Genomic DNA, 18,897 nt, shown 5'->3' with positions numbered 1-18,897 from the left:
GTTTTGTGAAACGCAATTTGAGAAAAATCTCAGCTGAGTAAATTCTCAGGATTTGAGATTAAACTTAGGTAAAAACTTAAGTTTTTTTGTGAAATCGGAGCCTGGACCTACTTATGGACTTGACAGGCTTGAATGCTGAATCTAGATCATGAATTTCAGATGCTGGAGGAGATTAAGGTTTTTAGAGCAGGTTGAAGTTTTTGGTGCAGGTGCCCTTTGAAAGCATTTCTAAGTTACTACTGGTCCTAACTTCACCAAACTTGCATGAATGATGCGTCTCATGATACTGAGGCACTTGACAGGCTTGAATGCTGAATTTGAGTCATAGGTTTCGAATGATGTATGAGGTTACGGTTTTTTGAGCAGGTGCCCTTTGATGATTATATCATGGTTATTACTTGTCCTAACATCACCAAACTTGCATGGATGTGCATCTTATGATACTGATGCACTTGAGAGGCTTAATCTGAGCCATAGATCTCGGAAACTGGATAGGTTATTGTTTTTTGAGCTTGTCAAAGTTTTTAGAGCATGTGTACTTTGATAGACAAATCTTAGTTATTTTGGTTCAGTCTTTATCAAAGTTAAATAGATGATGCATAGTGGGATTCTGATGCACTCCACATGCAGGCAAGGATTCTGAATCAGAGCTATAAGTTTCAGATGCTGGAGGAGGTTTAGTATTTTAGAACATGTCGCATGATAATAGTACTTTTTCAAACTTGCAGAGTTGATTTAACTATATTATAAATGAATCGCAGAGGAGGTTTCAGATACAGATCAGATACCTGATCTCGATCCATTAACAAGGATGCTAAAAAAATCTCCTACCTTACTCAAACTTGCTTGATAGATGTGTTTGTTTTTAAATGATATAACATGATTTTTATAATACATTTTATAAAAGATATTGTATGATATGGAACGCCATAGCTGCCTTAAGGTCAATTTCATATTATATGAATTGGTATATCTTTTATATGCAATAGTAATAACATTATATGCATTTGTAACATCATTATATGCAGTGCTAACATAATTATATACTGTAATTTCTCCATTATACCCAGGGATAAAATCTTTATATGAAGTGGTAACATCATTACGTTATGTCGTAAGATCATTATGTGCAGTGGTTTATTCATTATATGCTATGAATAAATCTTTATATGATATGATAAACTCATTTCATACAGAGCTAAACTCATAATGAACTTTTGTTCAATGGTTATGTTATGTGGTACACTCTTCATGTGCAGTTGCAAAATCCTTTTATGCAGTGCAACTTCTTGACATTAGGTGATAAGTTCATTATATGCGGTACTAACATCATGTTATGGTGTGTTAAAATCATTATGTACATTTGTATGGTCACGGGTAAAACCTTTATGTATTGTGGTGAAAGCTTTACATGCAATTGTAAATCCTTTATATGATGTGACAATTTTATTATATACCGTTGTTGAGTCATTATTTGATGTGGTCAATTCTTTACATGATGTGATCATTTCATTATATGGAGTGGTAACTTCTTTATATGCAGTCGTATATGAGGCGTCGTTTTAATATTTTTGAGGTATTTTCTGATATCAGAAAAATAAATATCTGATATCAATAATCTCGAATCTTGATATCAAAAAATGATGAATTTCTGATATCACAAAAATGTTTTTTTGGTATCAAGAATTAAAGTTGATTTTATTTTTTGAATTCTTGATATCAGAAAATCATTTTTTGATATCAAAAAATCGAATTCTTGATATCAGAAAAATCATTTTTTCATATCAAAAAATCATTTGTATTTTCTGATATCAGAAAATCGATTTTTTGATATCAGAAAATAAGACCTACATAAAATTACTATCAACTTAACTAATGCTCCCTGTGATGCAACTTTTGTAATTTGTAAGAAATTGTTTTTCAAACCTGTAGATGTATGTTAAGAATAATAATGTATGCCTAATTCTAAACCCGATTTCATTTTGGCAAGGGTATACACATATACAAGGATTAGTACTGCTTTCTTTGCGATTCGCTGTGAATATTGAATGGAATTCCTTAAAACATGATGGCGTCGCATAATATAAAGGAATTATACTGGTGTACAGTTAGTTCAGCAATTTAATTTTGGGTCAAGGGAGTATTCATTAAATACGTGAAATTAATTCGCCATTTTATTTGAATTTCTGATATCAGAAAATATAATTCTTGATATCAAAAAATCAGTTTCAATTTCTGATATCAAAAAATCATTTTCTGATATCAAAAATCGAATTTCTGATATCAAAAAATGATATTTTGATATCACAAAATCGATTTTTTGATATAAAAAAATGGATCGTATTTTCTGATATCAAGAATCCGAATTCTTGATATCAAAAATTAAATCATTTTCTGATATCAGAAATTAGAAATCTTGATATCAAAAAATCATTTTCTGATATCAGAAAATACCTCAAAAATGTTAAAACGGCGCCCCATAGTCGTAACTCTTTATTATGAGGTTGTAAACTGGTTCTCGCTGAAAAGTTTTCATGGGGAAGAGGTCCGGTTTTATTTTGAAAAAGATGTCGCGTTCATTGTGACAGTGTAAATTTCGTAAGTTTTGAATTCACAAGAGAGAGAGAGAGAGAGAGAGAGAGAGAGAGAGAGTTTCTCTGTTCTTGGGACATCGATGTGTGATAAATCGATAAATCGAATGCATTTTTAGTAGAGTACGTACGCGTTTAATTTTAAAAGTAAAATTTTCAAATTTGGAAAGTCACACCTTAGTACTTTGATATTTTGACAGGTGAAGTGTATGCATAAAGGCAGATATTTAGCAAATTTGGAAAATTTAGATGAATACCTTCTCATTCGTCGTAAACTCGCCGGAATAAACAGTGGTAAAAATTTGGACATCTAGACTTACCTTAAAATTGATTAATATTAATTTTAATCATAAAAAATAAATGATAGATATTATTCATGTTATAACTGTCTGAAGTAAATAGATAAATATCATTGCAATCTCTATTTAAGGTTCCATGTACACCGTTGGGGCACAACATTTTGGTAATTTAACAAGTGGAGATTGGATGTGGGTCAGAAAAGGCTACCACTCAACATTAACCAACGATATGTTTGGTTCTCTTGAACCATATAGATTCATCATAACAAAGACTAAATATTGCTTATATCTGTCTCCTGAAATCGAATATGCCTTTACAGCATACCCCTGCTCTTCAACAGCGCAGTACATATGTGAGAAAAATCGAAACAACAAAAAGGCTTCTGTCATCTTTAGGAAATGAAATAAAATCAAATTTTAATCATAGAATTAAAAATAATGAAAGTCGACCGGTATTTTTATTTTGAAAATATTTTGTTGGATACAAGAACACTGACAAATAAAACTTCTTAAGGATGGTACATGTATATATTGAGGTCGGCTGATAAAGGAGACTGTAGAGGGATTGTACTCCTTTATTACAGCGTTCTTATTAGTTGAACATTGGTTAAACATTATTTTCATGTTTGTATCGGGAAAAGCTATATACGCAATAATTATGAATGGCTGTATGAAAGCGCATGTTTACTGTACAACAAAATTACCCATGTGCGAAAATTTTCAATGCTGATTTTTACTGCGTTATAAAGTATAACATTTCAATTATTTATTTACCAGCCAAGAAAGTACATGTAATAATGCTTGTTAAAAACACGTGACATCGACAGGTGAATTTAAAGTATAATGTACATGTATAAATATAGGCGTATGACCATCACTTTTATAGTTGCTAGACTGTTTCTAGAGGGAAATGATCTTTTTGTTTACATAGAGCATAAATTGATCCTATATACGAATGCAAAAAACCCAAACAAACAATTAAAAAAAACCCCAAAAACTGTGAGAGCAATAAGGGACGTTTGTTCTCTGGAACAAAGACGCTTTGTATTTTCAACCAAAAGTTTGTGCGAGTGGATAGTGGACACAGTCAACATGAGTAGAAAAACCGATTTTTAAACCTTAAAACAGGAAAAATCGGTGATTTTGATTAATTTAATAAATATTTAATAAATCAAACTTTATATTCAATAAATGAATAGATTATTCATGGACAGCAGGGCAGACTCATTACTCCCAGTGTAAACTGACTTATAAGATAGAAAATTTTAAATAATGACTAAAATATTGCGGCATGTATTCACAGCAAGTCTTAGATTTATATTTTATGATATTTCAGGAATCTACCATTTTTCTACAGATATGTTTACTATAACCGTTGACTACTGAATATAAAACAATAAGTATTAAAAATATTTGATTTTCTTACAATAAATATTAACTTCAATTTTACATGAAGAAATTAGAGAAATCACGATATGTAACATAATGTTAAAAGAGATAAGCTTTGTAAATGAACGTTTCCATAAATTCAAGAATAAGTCATAAAATAGAACAAGTTGACGACTTCTTGTCTGTTGGGCGTGGTTTAGCTGTATTCTGTAATGGATTAGTCAGCCGTTTAGTGGAACCCACTGTAACTGAGGGCTGCTTCTTTATTGGATTTCTGGACTTTTCAGTTTCCTGTATTGGATCTCTGGGCTTTTCAGTTTCCTGTATTGGATCTCTGGGCTTTTCAGTTTCCTGTATTGGATTTCTGGACTTTTCAGTTTCCATTACTGGATCTCTGGGCTTTTCAGTTTCCTGTATTGGATTTCTGGGCTTTTCAGTTTCTTGTATTGGATCTCTGGGCTTTTCAGTTTCCTGTATTGGATCTCTGGGCTTTTCAGTTTCCTGTATTGGATTTCTGGACTTTTCAGTTTCCTTTACTGGATCTCTGGGCTTTTCAGTTTTCTGTATTGGATTTGTGGGCTCTTCAGTTTCTTGAATTGGATCTCTGGGCTTTTCAGTTTCCTGTATCGGATCTCTGGGCTTTTCAGTTTCTTGTATTAGATTTCTGGGCTTTTCAGTTTCTTGTATTGGATCTCTGGGCTTTTCAGTTTCTTGTATTCGATCTCTGGGCTTTTCAGTTTCTTGTTTTGGATCTCTGGGCTGTATTGGATCTCTGGGCTTTTCTATTTCCTGTTTTATTTGCCTTTGATTATTCCCATTTGATACAGACTTTTCATATTTTGAGTTCTTCAGTGGCTGCACACCACTCTCTGATTCCACATTTACATAATCATTACTTTCATCTGTTGGAATTTGTTGTCTAATTTTGGACAACAGTTCATCAAAATACTTCCCATCCCATGATAACTGGACAGATTCGTCATTTGAAAAATTAACGTAAAGTAACTGCGTAAGAACCATGCTCATTGGTCCAGTTGGGGGCCAGTCTATTTTCTCCATCAACATAGGGATGATGGGTTTCTTTAAAGCATCAGCCAGGCTGACCTCTCTCCTACAGTTGGCAGATAGAGCATACTTGGTGGTCACTGACGACAGCATGACCTTGCAACCTCTGACCCCTCGGTCAATTTTGTCATACAAAGAGTCCCCTCCCCCCATCTGACGTATGTCCAACCAACAGGTGAAGCCTAAACTGGTCAGTCTCTGGAACAAGGCAATAATTTCCTTTTGTTTGCCCCACTGGTAGGATATAAACACGTCAGGGGAAACAACCTGTGACTCTGTCTGAAAAACAAAATATTTACCGATTATTTTTAAAGCAGAGATGCTTAATAATCGCAGGAAAAAATCCAGAGAAATATAAATGCAGTTTATATTTTCAACAGGAGCGTTTAAAAGACATCTGTCCTGAGCCAACTTGATAAACCATAATTACTTGAATACTCTACTACACTCTGTCCCAAGTGCTTTCACAAGTTTTTAAGTAATATTTCGATAATCATAATTACTTTTGAGCCCTAATTACACTAGCTCATTCACTAGAAGGAAAAAGTCCAGATTATCTGTTCTGAAACACCCCCGCTTCAGGTTTCATTACACAACCAAAAATAGAAAGTTTGAGGGGATTTTGCATTGCAAACAACATTCGGATGATAATGCTAATCAAAGTACTGAAGTACTGACGGGAGTTGATTTTATCGATTATCATTTATTTTAAAATCGACTTATTTTGCGTGGCAATTAGTTTTTAGTCTGTATTTGAATTGTGCACTTTTTTATAATATGAATTTTTAGACCTTTTCAATCAAGAATTTCGAGATTTCAAACTATGTATTAGTAATTGAAACAATTCTAAAAATTGTATGGATCCAAGCACTATTGATATCGAACTCTTGTCTCGTTCAACCAGACGTTAGGCTGTCTCCGTTAATCTCCGAAAAGCATGAGATCCTCTCTGCTTGTCGGAGATTTACGGAGACAGCCGAGCGTTTGGTTGAACGAGACTATATAAAACTCTGGCGTAGGATTACATGAGACTACAAAAATATCTAAATTGTTCGTATTATATAAAATCTGAGTATTTTCAAAGTGTTTATAGATAAGTTTCCTTGAAAAACATGCTTCAGCTTACATTACATCGAATTTTTCTATTATTTTCAAGAACTGAGTCTTGTCAGCGGTGATGATTTGTGATTAGGTCCAAACACTGTTTCACTTTCGGTTTGCCAGAGTAACTGCATAGGCGAGTTGATTAAAATCAACTCCCAAAAATTATGCGAGGTGTCCCTAGTACTTCAGAATGGAGAAATGATGTAAACATTTTCCATTTTGAATCTCCATACGTTAAAAATCATAAAAAAAATGATAGAAAGAATAACTTGGAACTATACCTGATGTTGATCAGACGAAAATGCTTTATTTTCTCCCCTTTTCTCATTTCTTTTTGGAATGACGATCTCTTCAACAACAGGAACCCACCAGTTCTTATACACTGTAATACACCAGTAAAAAGCAGCCAGGTATACTTAACATCAAACATTTATTTATTTTCAAAACAAAATGAAGACATATTTTTAGGTCCACTGTGACTCTTTTAAATAATGTTTAGTTTATCATTAAAGTGTTCGATACTCACGATTGCTTCTGAACAATGAAACTTGCTTACTTTCTGAAATATTTCCTTCATCTGGCATAACTTTTAAGTAGTTAAGTTGCATGAGAAGTTCAGTAAACTTAGCAGCTGACCAGATTCGGTCGTCATTGGTTTCCTCTCCTGGTCGTTGAAAGAAACGAATAAACAGGTACTCGCTGAAAATCGGCCCCATGGAACCTGCAGGAGGCCAAGCCATCTTTTCCATCAACAAAGGAATCATTGGCTTACCAAGGTTTACAGACAAATTGACCTGGAATAACCTTAAATATTTTTTAATCAATATGGCATTATTTTACATGATCTACATTTTATGTTTAATTTTTTTAAGAAAGAAAAAAGAGTATCACAATTTTTTGCAGTTTATTACTGTAAACACTTCTAACACAAATTGATTTTAAGCATTAGTTTTTTTTCTGGAATGAACAATCTTATTTACGACAAATAAATATTTCCTCATAAACTTTTACCTCTCTGTTACAGTTGGGCGATTTAGCATATTTTCCTGTGACACATGATATCACAATTTTAGCTGCCCTTATCCCTGAGTCAATCTTCTCAAATAACTTATCCCCACCACCCATTTGACCAATGTCCATCCAGCATTTATACCCTGCCATTTCAAGGTGACGACAGATCAGCTTGACCTCGTTCTGGTGACTCCACTGGTAACTAAGGAAGATTTCAGGGGGTTCTGGGTAGTCAACGGGTTCATCAGTCACAACCACCTCTGCACAGAAACAAGTATATTAAAAATGATAAAAAATCTATAAATTAATTTATGGTGGCATACTTTGTCTTCCTTCATGCAACTTATTTTACTGTCGAATATGTCGACATGCAAGATAAATGTGTTTAAATGCTTGATTGGGGCAAAATATGTTACCACACTAATTTTATTTATATTAGGAGGTACATGAAGCAATTATTTATGATAGAAGTTTTATTCACCTGCAGCTTTCATTGCATTCTCAACAATAATGGCAGCATCCAATCTATTCATTTCCTGCAAAATTGTCAACACTCCTCTTGATGCCTCGAACGTTTTGTGCGTTGCGTACCATTCACTCAGAAGAGCCATGCAGGGATCTGATTGGGTAGCCCACCCTCTGATGTCATCAGGACTGTAACCAAGGCGACTAGCCAAAAGCCGCCAGTCATGTTCAGAATCTGGGTTCAGTAGTTTTGTGACATCACGAGACCAAGTTGGAGCATTACTCATTGTCTATAACACAAGTGAGAACAAGTCAGATTAAAGTGGATAAAAGTTGATGAAGGACTCAGTTCTATCATAAAATGAAATACAAAATGATTTACTTTTTCTACTAGAAAACAGTGATTATAGATTTATTCAAAGGAAACAATTTGATATTATGACTTTAATGTGAATTAAGCAAACATACGAACAATGAATAGAAATACAAATATTTTATTGGCACAAACACAATTACAATAATTGGCAAAGGCCCAACATATGCATATTAAAACAGAAGTATTGTTTTTATTACATATCAGTATGAATGATATACATGTATGATTATATTTCTCATTCACATGGGACGAAAATAGTTCTGACAATTAAGTTTGTGCAGTGTTTCTGTATGATGTACATTTATTAATAAATGGGAGAATGAATAAATTCTACTACCTTTTTATCTACTTCTTCCACCCTTTCTTTGGTATCCGCCACATCCACCTCTACCTTGTCCACTCGTGTGTTGACTTCTCCCAGTCCCTGTTTAACTCCCTCAAGCTCCTTTCTCTGTTCTTTGACATCTTGATGGACCTTTTTAAGCACCACCTTTGTCCCTGCTACTCCAATCTTTAGCTTTTCAATTTGTCCAGAGTGCTCTTCAACATCTTTAGATACTTTTGCTATGCTAAAATCAAAAAGATTTTTTATGATATTGACACACTGATAAAAAAATTAAGATTTGTAAAAAATTTGTTCTCAGAATGTGTTCATGTTGGTAACGACAATACCAATTTAATTGTATTAGAATATAGAAATGATGACCTTAAAACCTTTTATGATAAAACTCATTTGGAAGCCTGTTTAGGCACCAATTCAAGTGTCTTTCATTTTCAGACAGTAAAACAAAGCACACACCTCCTACCCTCCAGCTCATTCAATAGATTTTCCACCAGGTCAGTTACAGTTTTAGAAGCCCCTTTCTCCTTGATCTTCTCTATATACATCTTATCTTTTTCAGAAAATATATATTTTCCAAAGACTGAATGCATTTCCCGCAATCCTTGTATACATGCACTTTGAACTTGCTCAATATTAGATTCCTTTAGGCGTTTCATCAAATAGGAATATACAAGGCTTTGCTTATCCTACAATCAAAGTGAATAAACGATTTCATTTCCTCACACAGTAAACACTCAATGCTTAAATGATATCTATATAACCTCATTTTTAATTGTTAAAATAATAAAACAAAACCAAATCATTATTCTCGAGATTATACTGTAGACATACATTGCATTTGGCTGCTATCCGGATTAAAATGTTGAACTGATAATGAGCCATAAGTTCCATCATTAAATCAGTCTTCATCAGATGACTCTCGACATAAGGTTCCAGGTTTTCAGCGTGTGATTTGGATACAACATCCAGTACCATAAGGACTTGAGGGTTGGCATTTTTTTCCATGAAGTGATGTTTGAAAATGATATCAAGAGGTTCTTTTGTAAATATCTATAAATGGAATAATTTGGTGTTTCAAAATTGACCAGTCACAATGATATAGAACTGCTTTTAATGGTATCAATAATTTTTTCATCGATGACAAATCCATTCAGTAAATATTTCTTTAGTCTTTTTACTTAATCTGAGAATGAATCAGATCACTATTAGTTCAATCAGACATCTTTGTATCTTTCACTATTTTATATTCCTAATAAACCTATAAGATAATTTCTTAACTTTAATAAAGTCCATACGTTATGAAACTTAACATTGAATAACCATCTTACCTCTGGCTGTTTTTCTGCGACTTTTTTCAGGAACATTGTCTGCATCTCTATCTCATTGGTTTGAGTTTTCTGTGTACATGCTTTGATCAAAGGAAGAAACTGGGAGGCTAGTGTTTCAGAGTGACCCTCGTATCCAGAAGATATGGCATCTAAAACAGAAGACTCGGATTAGAGTCTCAGTCCATGAGAACAATCAGAGATTTCGACTACCATGCATCAAATATGATCCCAATTCATGTCACCGTTTTGCATTTTAGATGTGACACGAACTAATTGAAATAATTTCGATGTCAGGTTCTAGCGCTATTTTTATATATTCCAACCTTATTTTAAAACCTTAAATAAAAGATCAGCTAGAATTACTGAAAAAAAACAAAACGGTATTTTAGATTTCATAGATACTAAGTAATTTAGGATTATAAACATTAACATGTCCAACGAAGAAGGCTTTATATGACATGGAAATTCCTACTTATTCCTACTAAAATAAGAATTCTTCTGAGAAATTGATGGATATTCTTGATATTTTAAGCAACATGCCATCGACTGACGCAGCTTAATTAGACATTTCACATGGCACTTTTCAAATAAAGCAAAATAACGCTATATTTCTATATTATGTTCCTGACTTTACCTTATAAGAGCAAACTATGCCACTTTGTAGTTATGACAAGGCTCTCTCTGATTGGAGTAACAAAAACAACATGTATCACACAATCTTTCTTCGAATTTCTCAAAGACCACTGTCGTTTATGATAATCCATTATGGTTGGATCAGAATTTTTGTTATTCTGGCTGATGTTACAAAACAAATGTCATCACCTTGAAAGGCATGCCAATGTAACTTACCAAGTTAAGCAAGAAGGATTAGTCTCTTTGATATTCATACTATGGTGGCATAGATCTGCCACCACTTGTCAGATAATTATGTTAACTTCTGATATGATGTCGACTTGTCAGATATTTATGTCAACTTGTCAGATCTTTATGTTGGCTTGTCAGAAAATAACCATAGTGACTAGAAACTCAATATTTTGCTGTCAAAGAGTGTTAGTGCCACTAACTGCCATTTACTTGTCATCATTATATCATATAAGTCGAAATAAATATCTGACAAGTTTACATTATCATCTGACAAGTCGACATAATTATCTGACAAGTGATGGCCGATCTATGCCACCATATCAGACTCATATTAAATACTAAATAAAAGAGATATTTCCTATTTTAGACACTATGTCACTTACCAAGTATGGCAAGATCCCTCTCCCTGATATACAGACTAATGAGGTTCTCCATGCCCTGGGTGTCAATTAACTGGGTCTCTTCTCTCCCTAGGACTCTAGTAATTGTCCTCATAACTGTCTTTATCGTATCGTCGTCATCATCCATCAACCGCTGGATGTGAGGAAACAGAGGCTTCAGCCGTCCAACTGTTGTCGTCCCAGTGTGCTGTGTGTTAAAAATATGCATTTGTATTAGGCAATTAGGGTGAGTGCAGTACATTTCATTAAAATTCAATTTGCTGTTTTTAATTTTTAAGATGAGAAATGTTATTAACCCGGAATGGAAAGGTATTTGATGATTAAATTGGTTCTATGATTCCACACAGTTTAAAAATCTCCATGTTCTTCAGTTGAAAACATAATTATTTTTTCTTATCTAACGATGACCTTGAACCGCACTTTGGGACCCCTTCCTGATACTCGTAGGTCAAAGTTTGGCATTGAAGTTAAAAAGATTCTTTGTAAGATTTTCAAAAACTTCTACAAGTTTTTTTCTAAATATTAAAACTTTGGTAAGAGTCTGGTTCTTTCAAATAAAGCAATAATTCAGGAGAAAATATGAAAGTCGCAGAGAAACTTATTAAACACCTTTAAAACTTGTCTAATATTTTGAAATGACTAATGTCATTTTGTTTTTTTTTCTTTGCCAATACTTTATTTTTTCTAATATATGTAGAAAAATAAATATCCCGTTCCATCTGGAATAACCGGAGCTTGTTTACTCAGATTTGAATAATTAAAATTATTTAAAGAAAAAACTCACAAGCAGCGATCCTATAATTTAGTTATTCTTTGTACATGGTACATGTACAAAGAATACTTCATTGTAAATGAATATTAAAATAGTGTATTAAGAGTCCACTTGATTTGTGGACTGCACATTTAAATAACAATCGGGATATCAACATTTAATATCATTCGGTATTCTTCCTCACCAGAGTGGTGTATTGTGGAAGTCCAGCCACTGCTACCAATCCAAAGACATTTAGATGCTGTCTCTGAAGACTGATGTATTCTCTGTCCTCAGACAGACAGAACAGGAATACCTGTATGAACGCCTCGTCCATTTCCAAGTCACGCACCTCATCACCACTGAAATAAAGCTTAGTAATAATTTTCAAACTTTTAAGATTTTTAATACTGTTTTCATTTTCAGTTATTAAAAATTCTAATTTGTAGAAAATGTGAAAGTCAAAATACTTGACGGAAAGAAAAAATGTATATTTACAAGTTTTTTCCTTAAAGTGCATTTTCAAACGCAAGAAAGGGGTACTATATATGAACTGTGTTTCAGTAAATCATTAAAACACTTACCCGGATGACTTGATGAGATTATTAAAGAAATCGATCCCTGCTTTTGTTATCCAACCACCATCCCAATCAAACTCTTCATTCTTCAACAGGCACAGAAACCTTTCTAGGTAACCCTTTATCAGGTGCTTGTTATTCTGAAATAGATATTGTGCATAATTGCCCACTATCAAATATAACAAGAAACCCATTGGCCATAATGCTCACCTGAGTAATATTAGTCATTAATGAACAGGCAGCAGCATTCGGACTCAGATAGGCTATCAAGTCAGATATAAACAATGAAATCTTAGAGCGAATTGTTGATAGATTTGTTTCAACTGACTACAGTCATCAATAATTTCAAAACAAAGTTATTCTAGGTTATTTATTCTAGTTTAATTTAATTTTTCTATTATATCTGTGCTTCTACTTAAAGAAACTTTCAACTTGAGAAATATAACTTTATAATATAACATCATAATGTAAAGGAATCCCCCAACATAGATGAATGATAGGCTGGTTTCCTGTTAGTTTTCATTTAAAAAAAATAATAACGCTAAATATTTATAATTACAACCCCCCCCCCCCCCAAATACTATTAAGCCTTATTTTCTCACCAACAACAAACCAAAAATTCAATTACAATCAAAAGAAGATAAGAAATATTTCTAAAATGATTTCTACTGAACGATTTGCCATAAAAAGTATATATATGTCAAACTAAAAAGGAAAAGATAAGAATCTAATTAATTCAAACGTTTCAAATTAAACAAAATATCATACACAAATCACAAAAAATAAGAAATAATGTTTTGAGCAAACTCAATATGTGTATATGTAGATATGTGTATGATTATAAAGTACATGTTTTTTATTGTCTTGTAAATATTATAGTTCACCAAACAAATGCTGCAGCATACATTTCATGAAAGGATACACACAACCACGTGTGCAGGATTTACATTTTCAATATTTGAAACATACCGTTAATGACATCTTTACGCTAGCTGTTCTGCACAGTCTATCCACGGCTATCCCCTTTCCAAATGCTTCCATGGTTACCATGGCTAGCTCTGCTACTTCCACCTCGACATTCTTAAACACTTTCACAAGTCTGAGAAATAAATCTCCCGTTTTCAAATTTTCCCATGCAAATAATATAAACAAATATCCAAATAATAAATTGTTATCGTAAATTAGCTCGACATGTAGCTTATACAATTCATTTTGGACAGAATCAGAAGACCATAGATTCCTACATTAACTGATCTACGAGTTTCTTCAGGAATGACTCGGCACTGGAAGAGTACTCTGCAGCATTTTCAACAGAGGAATAATCCACATTCGTAAGGGCTATAATCATTGCCTTTGCTTTAGATATATTTTCCTGAAAATAAATTTCAAAAATTCAAAATATTTGCACAATATTCAGAAATATAGGAAATACTTCTTTTTTTATACATGTAATACAATAACCATTATCGGAGATACGATTTTTCTGAGCGAAAAGGATTTTACGTACTCATCATAATCAGATGTAAGTATCGAAAAATAAAGTTTCATTTATTAAGCATTTCATATAAAAATAATTTAATTTGGTTTTAAAAATTGTCAGGGCCATTTACTTTCCATTTCCAGTAACTTTTCCACTGATTCGTGCTTAGAGTTCTTTCTCCGGCTCTCATTAGTTTTTCATGAACCCATCCACAAAATCCAACGATGACAGACAGCCAAATCTTTCCCAAATTTGCACTGAAAAAAGTTAATCTATTCTTGATGTTAACTTCACATACATTTCAGACAACCTTGTTTCAACTTTTACAAGCATAGCTAGAACCTTCAACAAAAATCTGTAAATGTATAAGCGTTACTACTTTGTATGTGTATGTAGAATCCATTCTTACTTTGGTTTTAGATTATCGGCAAATCTGTCGGTGGTATATGCCAGCTCGTTCCCTGTTATCTTTTCACATGGAGATTTTTCCAGTATCTCTTGAGCTGTCACAGCCCATTTCTCAAACATTTGAGGATTCTATTTGAAAGAACAGGGGTTGTCGCTTCTTAATTTCCATTTTTATCGTCATATTATGATATCAAATATGAATTTTAGACATTTATTTTACATAGATATAGAAAAAGATTATTGTTTGATTTAAAAAATACAGCGATTTGTGACGTTACAAACATTACAAATGCTCTTATGTATTGATAAATAATGACTATGATGGCTCAAATTTCGGATATCAATTGACTACTAAACACTTTATTTCTTCCAACCTTAAAACACTCTTCTGGGATCCCCTTGTAGAAACAATCGAGTTTCTTCAGTAAATCTGTATCCTCTCCTGTCAGACGCTTCAAACTTATCTCCTTCAGAAGCTGACAAATATCTGCGTAGACTTCAGCAATCATCTTCCCATCCCTGCAAAACAATTAAATGTGGTAAGTTGAAAAACAAAATACTGCTACTGTGAAATGCTGCAAACTCTATCTTTACAATGTTTGTTGTAAAACATTCATCGTATACAACAGGCACGTAGCATCGTTTTTGAAAGTGGGGGGGGGGGGGCAGGCTCATCCAAAAAAATCTTGACAGGCAAAAAAAAAAAGAAAAAAAAAAAAGGGGAAATAAGACTTTTCCAAAATCTTCAAAATCCTAATCGGGGGGGGGGGGGGGGGGGGGGGGGGGGGGGGGCAACTCCATGATAATTTTTTATTTGTCAATTTTAAAAAATTAGTTGTTGCGAGAAAAAGTGTCCCCCCCCCCCTGATGCTATGTGCCTGTACAAACTGAGATAAGTATACACATTTTCATACTTTATTTGCAGAACATTTGGAAGCCTTTGATACGTGGTCTCACAAATTTGTCTATTTTGAGGGAAATTGGAATCCTTGATGAAATCAACAACTCGTAAAAGCTGCGAGCGATAGAAATCAACATCTTGTATTCCCTGAAAGCAAACATGACCCTTTTCAAAATTTAATGTAAATAATTCACGATAACCATTATATTTTATACCAACTACTACAAAGGAGCAAAAATATGAGACAATAAATAATTTATAAAATCACAAAAATTTCAATTGAAGTAATACTCGAAAGTGAAATTTAAATAAGACCCATACAGCTAATTACTTTATTCAATTTCTAAACTAATGTGAAGATCAATTAATTATATGAGGAGTGTTTAGTTGAATCTTCAGTAGCTGACAAATATAACCCTTTTCTATTTTCAATAACACAAAATTAAACTATGTTAACAAACACGTTTATTAATGAATTTATAGTTTATTAATAAGTGATTTATTTTATTGAATTACAAAATGTTCCTACCATAGTTTTTCTCTTATTCCGATTAAAAAAGTAAAAACAATGGTTTAACATTTGGAATTGTATCTCATGAGAACTCACACAGAATGGCTCCATATGATAAGCCTTGTAAATGTTGTGTTGAGCCCTGATCAAGACTGTCCGTAGAGTATCAGGCACATGAGGTAACTGGACCAGGTAAAACACGAACAGGTCCATTAAGGCGTGATGAACTTCGGGTGACCTCAATCTATCCTGTTTATGACTCCTCAAATCATAGTTCAAATAGAATTATAATGCAGTAAATAATACAATGTTTTTTTTTTCATTTTACAAATGCTAATATATAAAACATTTTAAAATTTTTATACGTAACTTTTTTATAGTTTTTATGCAACGGTTTGTGTATCGTTGAATCTGTTTATAATTTGTTCATGTACTTTGTAAATGCAGAGGCTCAAATCTGCAAGTCTCAGACTTATATAACATAATGCTATGGCTTACCAGTATGTTTCTTGCTATGCAATCACATCATAATGTCTCTTTTTAAATAACTGTTGCAAAAAGTGGAACTGTACCAGTACAGCATGGAAGCAAGGACTTGATGATCTGGGTACATTTATTGTGATAGCATACTAGTACCAAAACGTATTTTTATGATAACTTTCTTCGGTACTGTTAAAAAGTGGATACTGTACCCATTACTACCGTAGCTAATTTTTTGCTGATATTGAGACATTTGGGAAAATTGTCCATTCTGATAATATATTGATGCTTGCCGATGATTCTAAACTTAGAGTGATATGACACTGTTCCACGATTGGTGTCACAAATGCGATAAAATCATAAAAGTAGATGTAAACTAAGAAAAATGTATTTCAAACTTTCTATTTCTATCAAAAAATGCCAATTCAAAACCCTGCTTATTTTGAATATGAATTTCTCTTAAAGACATCAGGCCATGGTAGTTTTTGCTTGCTTGCAACATATTTTATTGATTAATAGTGACGTTTTGTCATAACTCCTTTATAGTATTTTTGAGAAAAATTTCACTGTCCATAAAAAAATGACCGTAATGTTTTATAAACAGTTAATCTTAAATCAAGGAATACACTTACCATTTTCCTGAATTTTAGATGGATTTCTGTATTGTGTAATACGTTAAATTGATGGCTCCCTAAAGGTTCATCAGCGTACCAGGTGTAACCTCGTTAAGAAATTACTAATAAATTGGACTTATCAAATGATTGTAATACCGGTAGTACCTGATAACCAAGGTAGAGAGTTGATCCGGATACACCCTGTTGACCGTGTCAATGTATATAGAATCATTTCCCTCCTCTACATAGGAGATTGCCTTGAATCCACCAATCACATTTTGTAATCTTTCTCCATATAAATCCTAATAATGATAGCAGAATTAAAGAAGACATGAACATCAATTAAAAAAAAAAATGAAAAACAAGGATTATATAAGATGATAAAAATGAGGAACACTGTCTAAAAGTAAATAATACTGACAGTATTTGTCAAGTTGAGATTCATAATTAAATTAACTTTGTGCCACTGTGAATTGTTTCAATTTCTTTTCGAATGTACATGTTCCCGTGGTTCAAATATAAGATAACTGCAGCTGATTCTTTTGGACTATACTCAACATTGTTACGTGTATCTTAAGGATTATAAAATCTTACAGAAAATTTGTTGTTTAATCGTGATGAAAGGAGTTCCGATATGTGCAAATAGAGTAAACAGAAGGTAAATATTAATTATTATTAACGTTTGATTATCACTGTTTCCAGTAAACTGTAGAAAGATATACCTGAATCTCTATATGATTTGTAATGAGTTGGAGTAACTCACAATGGCCACTTCCTGGTCCTGATTTTAACACCTGTACATATAAATCCAACAGTCTGTTTTCTACCTCCTTGGCTGAAAAAATGGTTTCTTCAACTTTCCATCTGCAATGGATGAAGTATAACATTGCCTTTGTTAATTTCAAACCAGCCGTCGCGACAAATTAATCTATATATGTATGTAAGATATGATAAAAATGAAACTATAATGAGACGCACTACCTTATTGTCTGTAGGATAGTAGTGAGTATTAAGTCAGCATATTCAGAACCAGGAGATCGAACTCCGGGGAATCCACGAACACATACTTTGGTCTGAAATGCCTTAACAATGTTCAGAATCCCAACATAATCAAGGGAAGATAACTGTTCCTTGTATTTTGTCCTTTCTCTCCGAAACTCATTAGTTGTAAAATCGTTTACATTGGAGAAGTCACAATTCGAAAGTAGAGACTCCATTACAATTCAACTGTAATAATTTGAAATAAAATTTCCTTAATTTTACACATAACTTGAAAAAGTACGCTCTTACATCAAAAAATTTCAAAAAACATAATAAAATAAACTCATAAAATGTTCATATATTCAATAAAACATTTAACATATTCTACATAATTATCCTAGACATTTAAATATCCATTGTGACATGCAATAACAACTTACTTGTAGCTTCTACTTGGTATTACACCCCCCCCCCCCCCCCTTAACATTGATACCATTCTTCATGGCCAGCAGAACATGGAAATGTCTGATTCTTTAAGTCTTAATTAGAAGCAATCAACAGCAGAAAAGAATTTATTTATTCATTATGTACTCTTTGTTTCAAATCAATGTTTTAAACTCTAGTTTAGAGGGGATATTATCATCAATACACTTAAATAATTGTGAGAGAACATTGTACGTACCTTATTGTTTACACATCATCTAATGCTTCGGATCCATTTCCATGTGTCGCTTTTCCGATTATGGAGATACCTGGATCTGACACCCACACATAAGTCTTGAAGTCTTATAAACCACTTATATTTCTCGGGTTTAAACTTGACCATTCAACAGCTGGTAAATTAAAGACTAAACAACGATAACTTACACTTACATCTATTCAAAACCACCAGCACATGGGTGTCCCTTTAGTACGTATTACTCATCCAACCGTGAACAAAATAGTTACCAACTTATC

At 33.0% G+C, this 18,897-nt stretch overlaps 1 protein-coding gene across 1 annotated transcript; it reads right to left on the bottom strand.

The window, feature by feature from the left end:
- Positions 1-3,965: 3,965 nt before the first annotated feature.
- On the bottom strand, positions 3,966-18,878 carry LOC128175250 (uncharacterized). Its single transcript, XM_052840742.1, has 23 exons — positions 18,623-18,878; positions 17,941-18,186; positions 17,682-17,823; positions 17,125-17,261; positions 15,962-16,127; positions 15,368-15,501; positions 14,828-14,972; positions 14,455-14,582; positions 14,176-14,302; positions 13,810-13,937; positions 13,535-13,664; positions 12,572-12,705; positions 12,193-12,349; positions 11,219-11,423; positions 9,972-10,120; positions 9,475-9,693; positions 9,100-9,329; positions 8,638-8,869; positions 7,941-8,214; positions 7,460-7,719; positions 7,005-7,242; positions 6,730-6,830; positions 3,966-5,623 (listed from the first exon to the last, which is right to left on the bottom strand). Exons 2-23 carry the CDS (start codon positions 18,174-18,176, stop codon positions 4,430-4,432), a joined length of 4,866 nt encoding a protein of 1,621 aa, XP_052696702.1. The 5' UTR covers positions 18,177-18,186; positions 18,623-18,878; the 3' UTR covers positions 3,966-4,429.
- Positions 18,879-18,897: the final 19 nt, after the last annotated feature.

This window comes from Crassostrea angulata, chromosome 3 (assembly GCF_025612915.1).
Source record: "Crassostrea angulata isolate pt1a10 chromosome 3, ASM2561291v2, whole genome shotgun sequence".
Taxonomy (NCBI): domain Eukaryota; kingdom Metazoa; phylum Mollusca; class Bivalvia; order Ostreida; family Ostreidae; genus Magallana; species Magallana angulata.
This window is presented reverse-complemented; position numbering and strand designations above follow the sequence as displayed.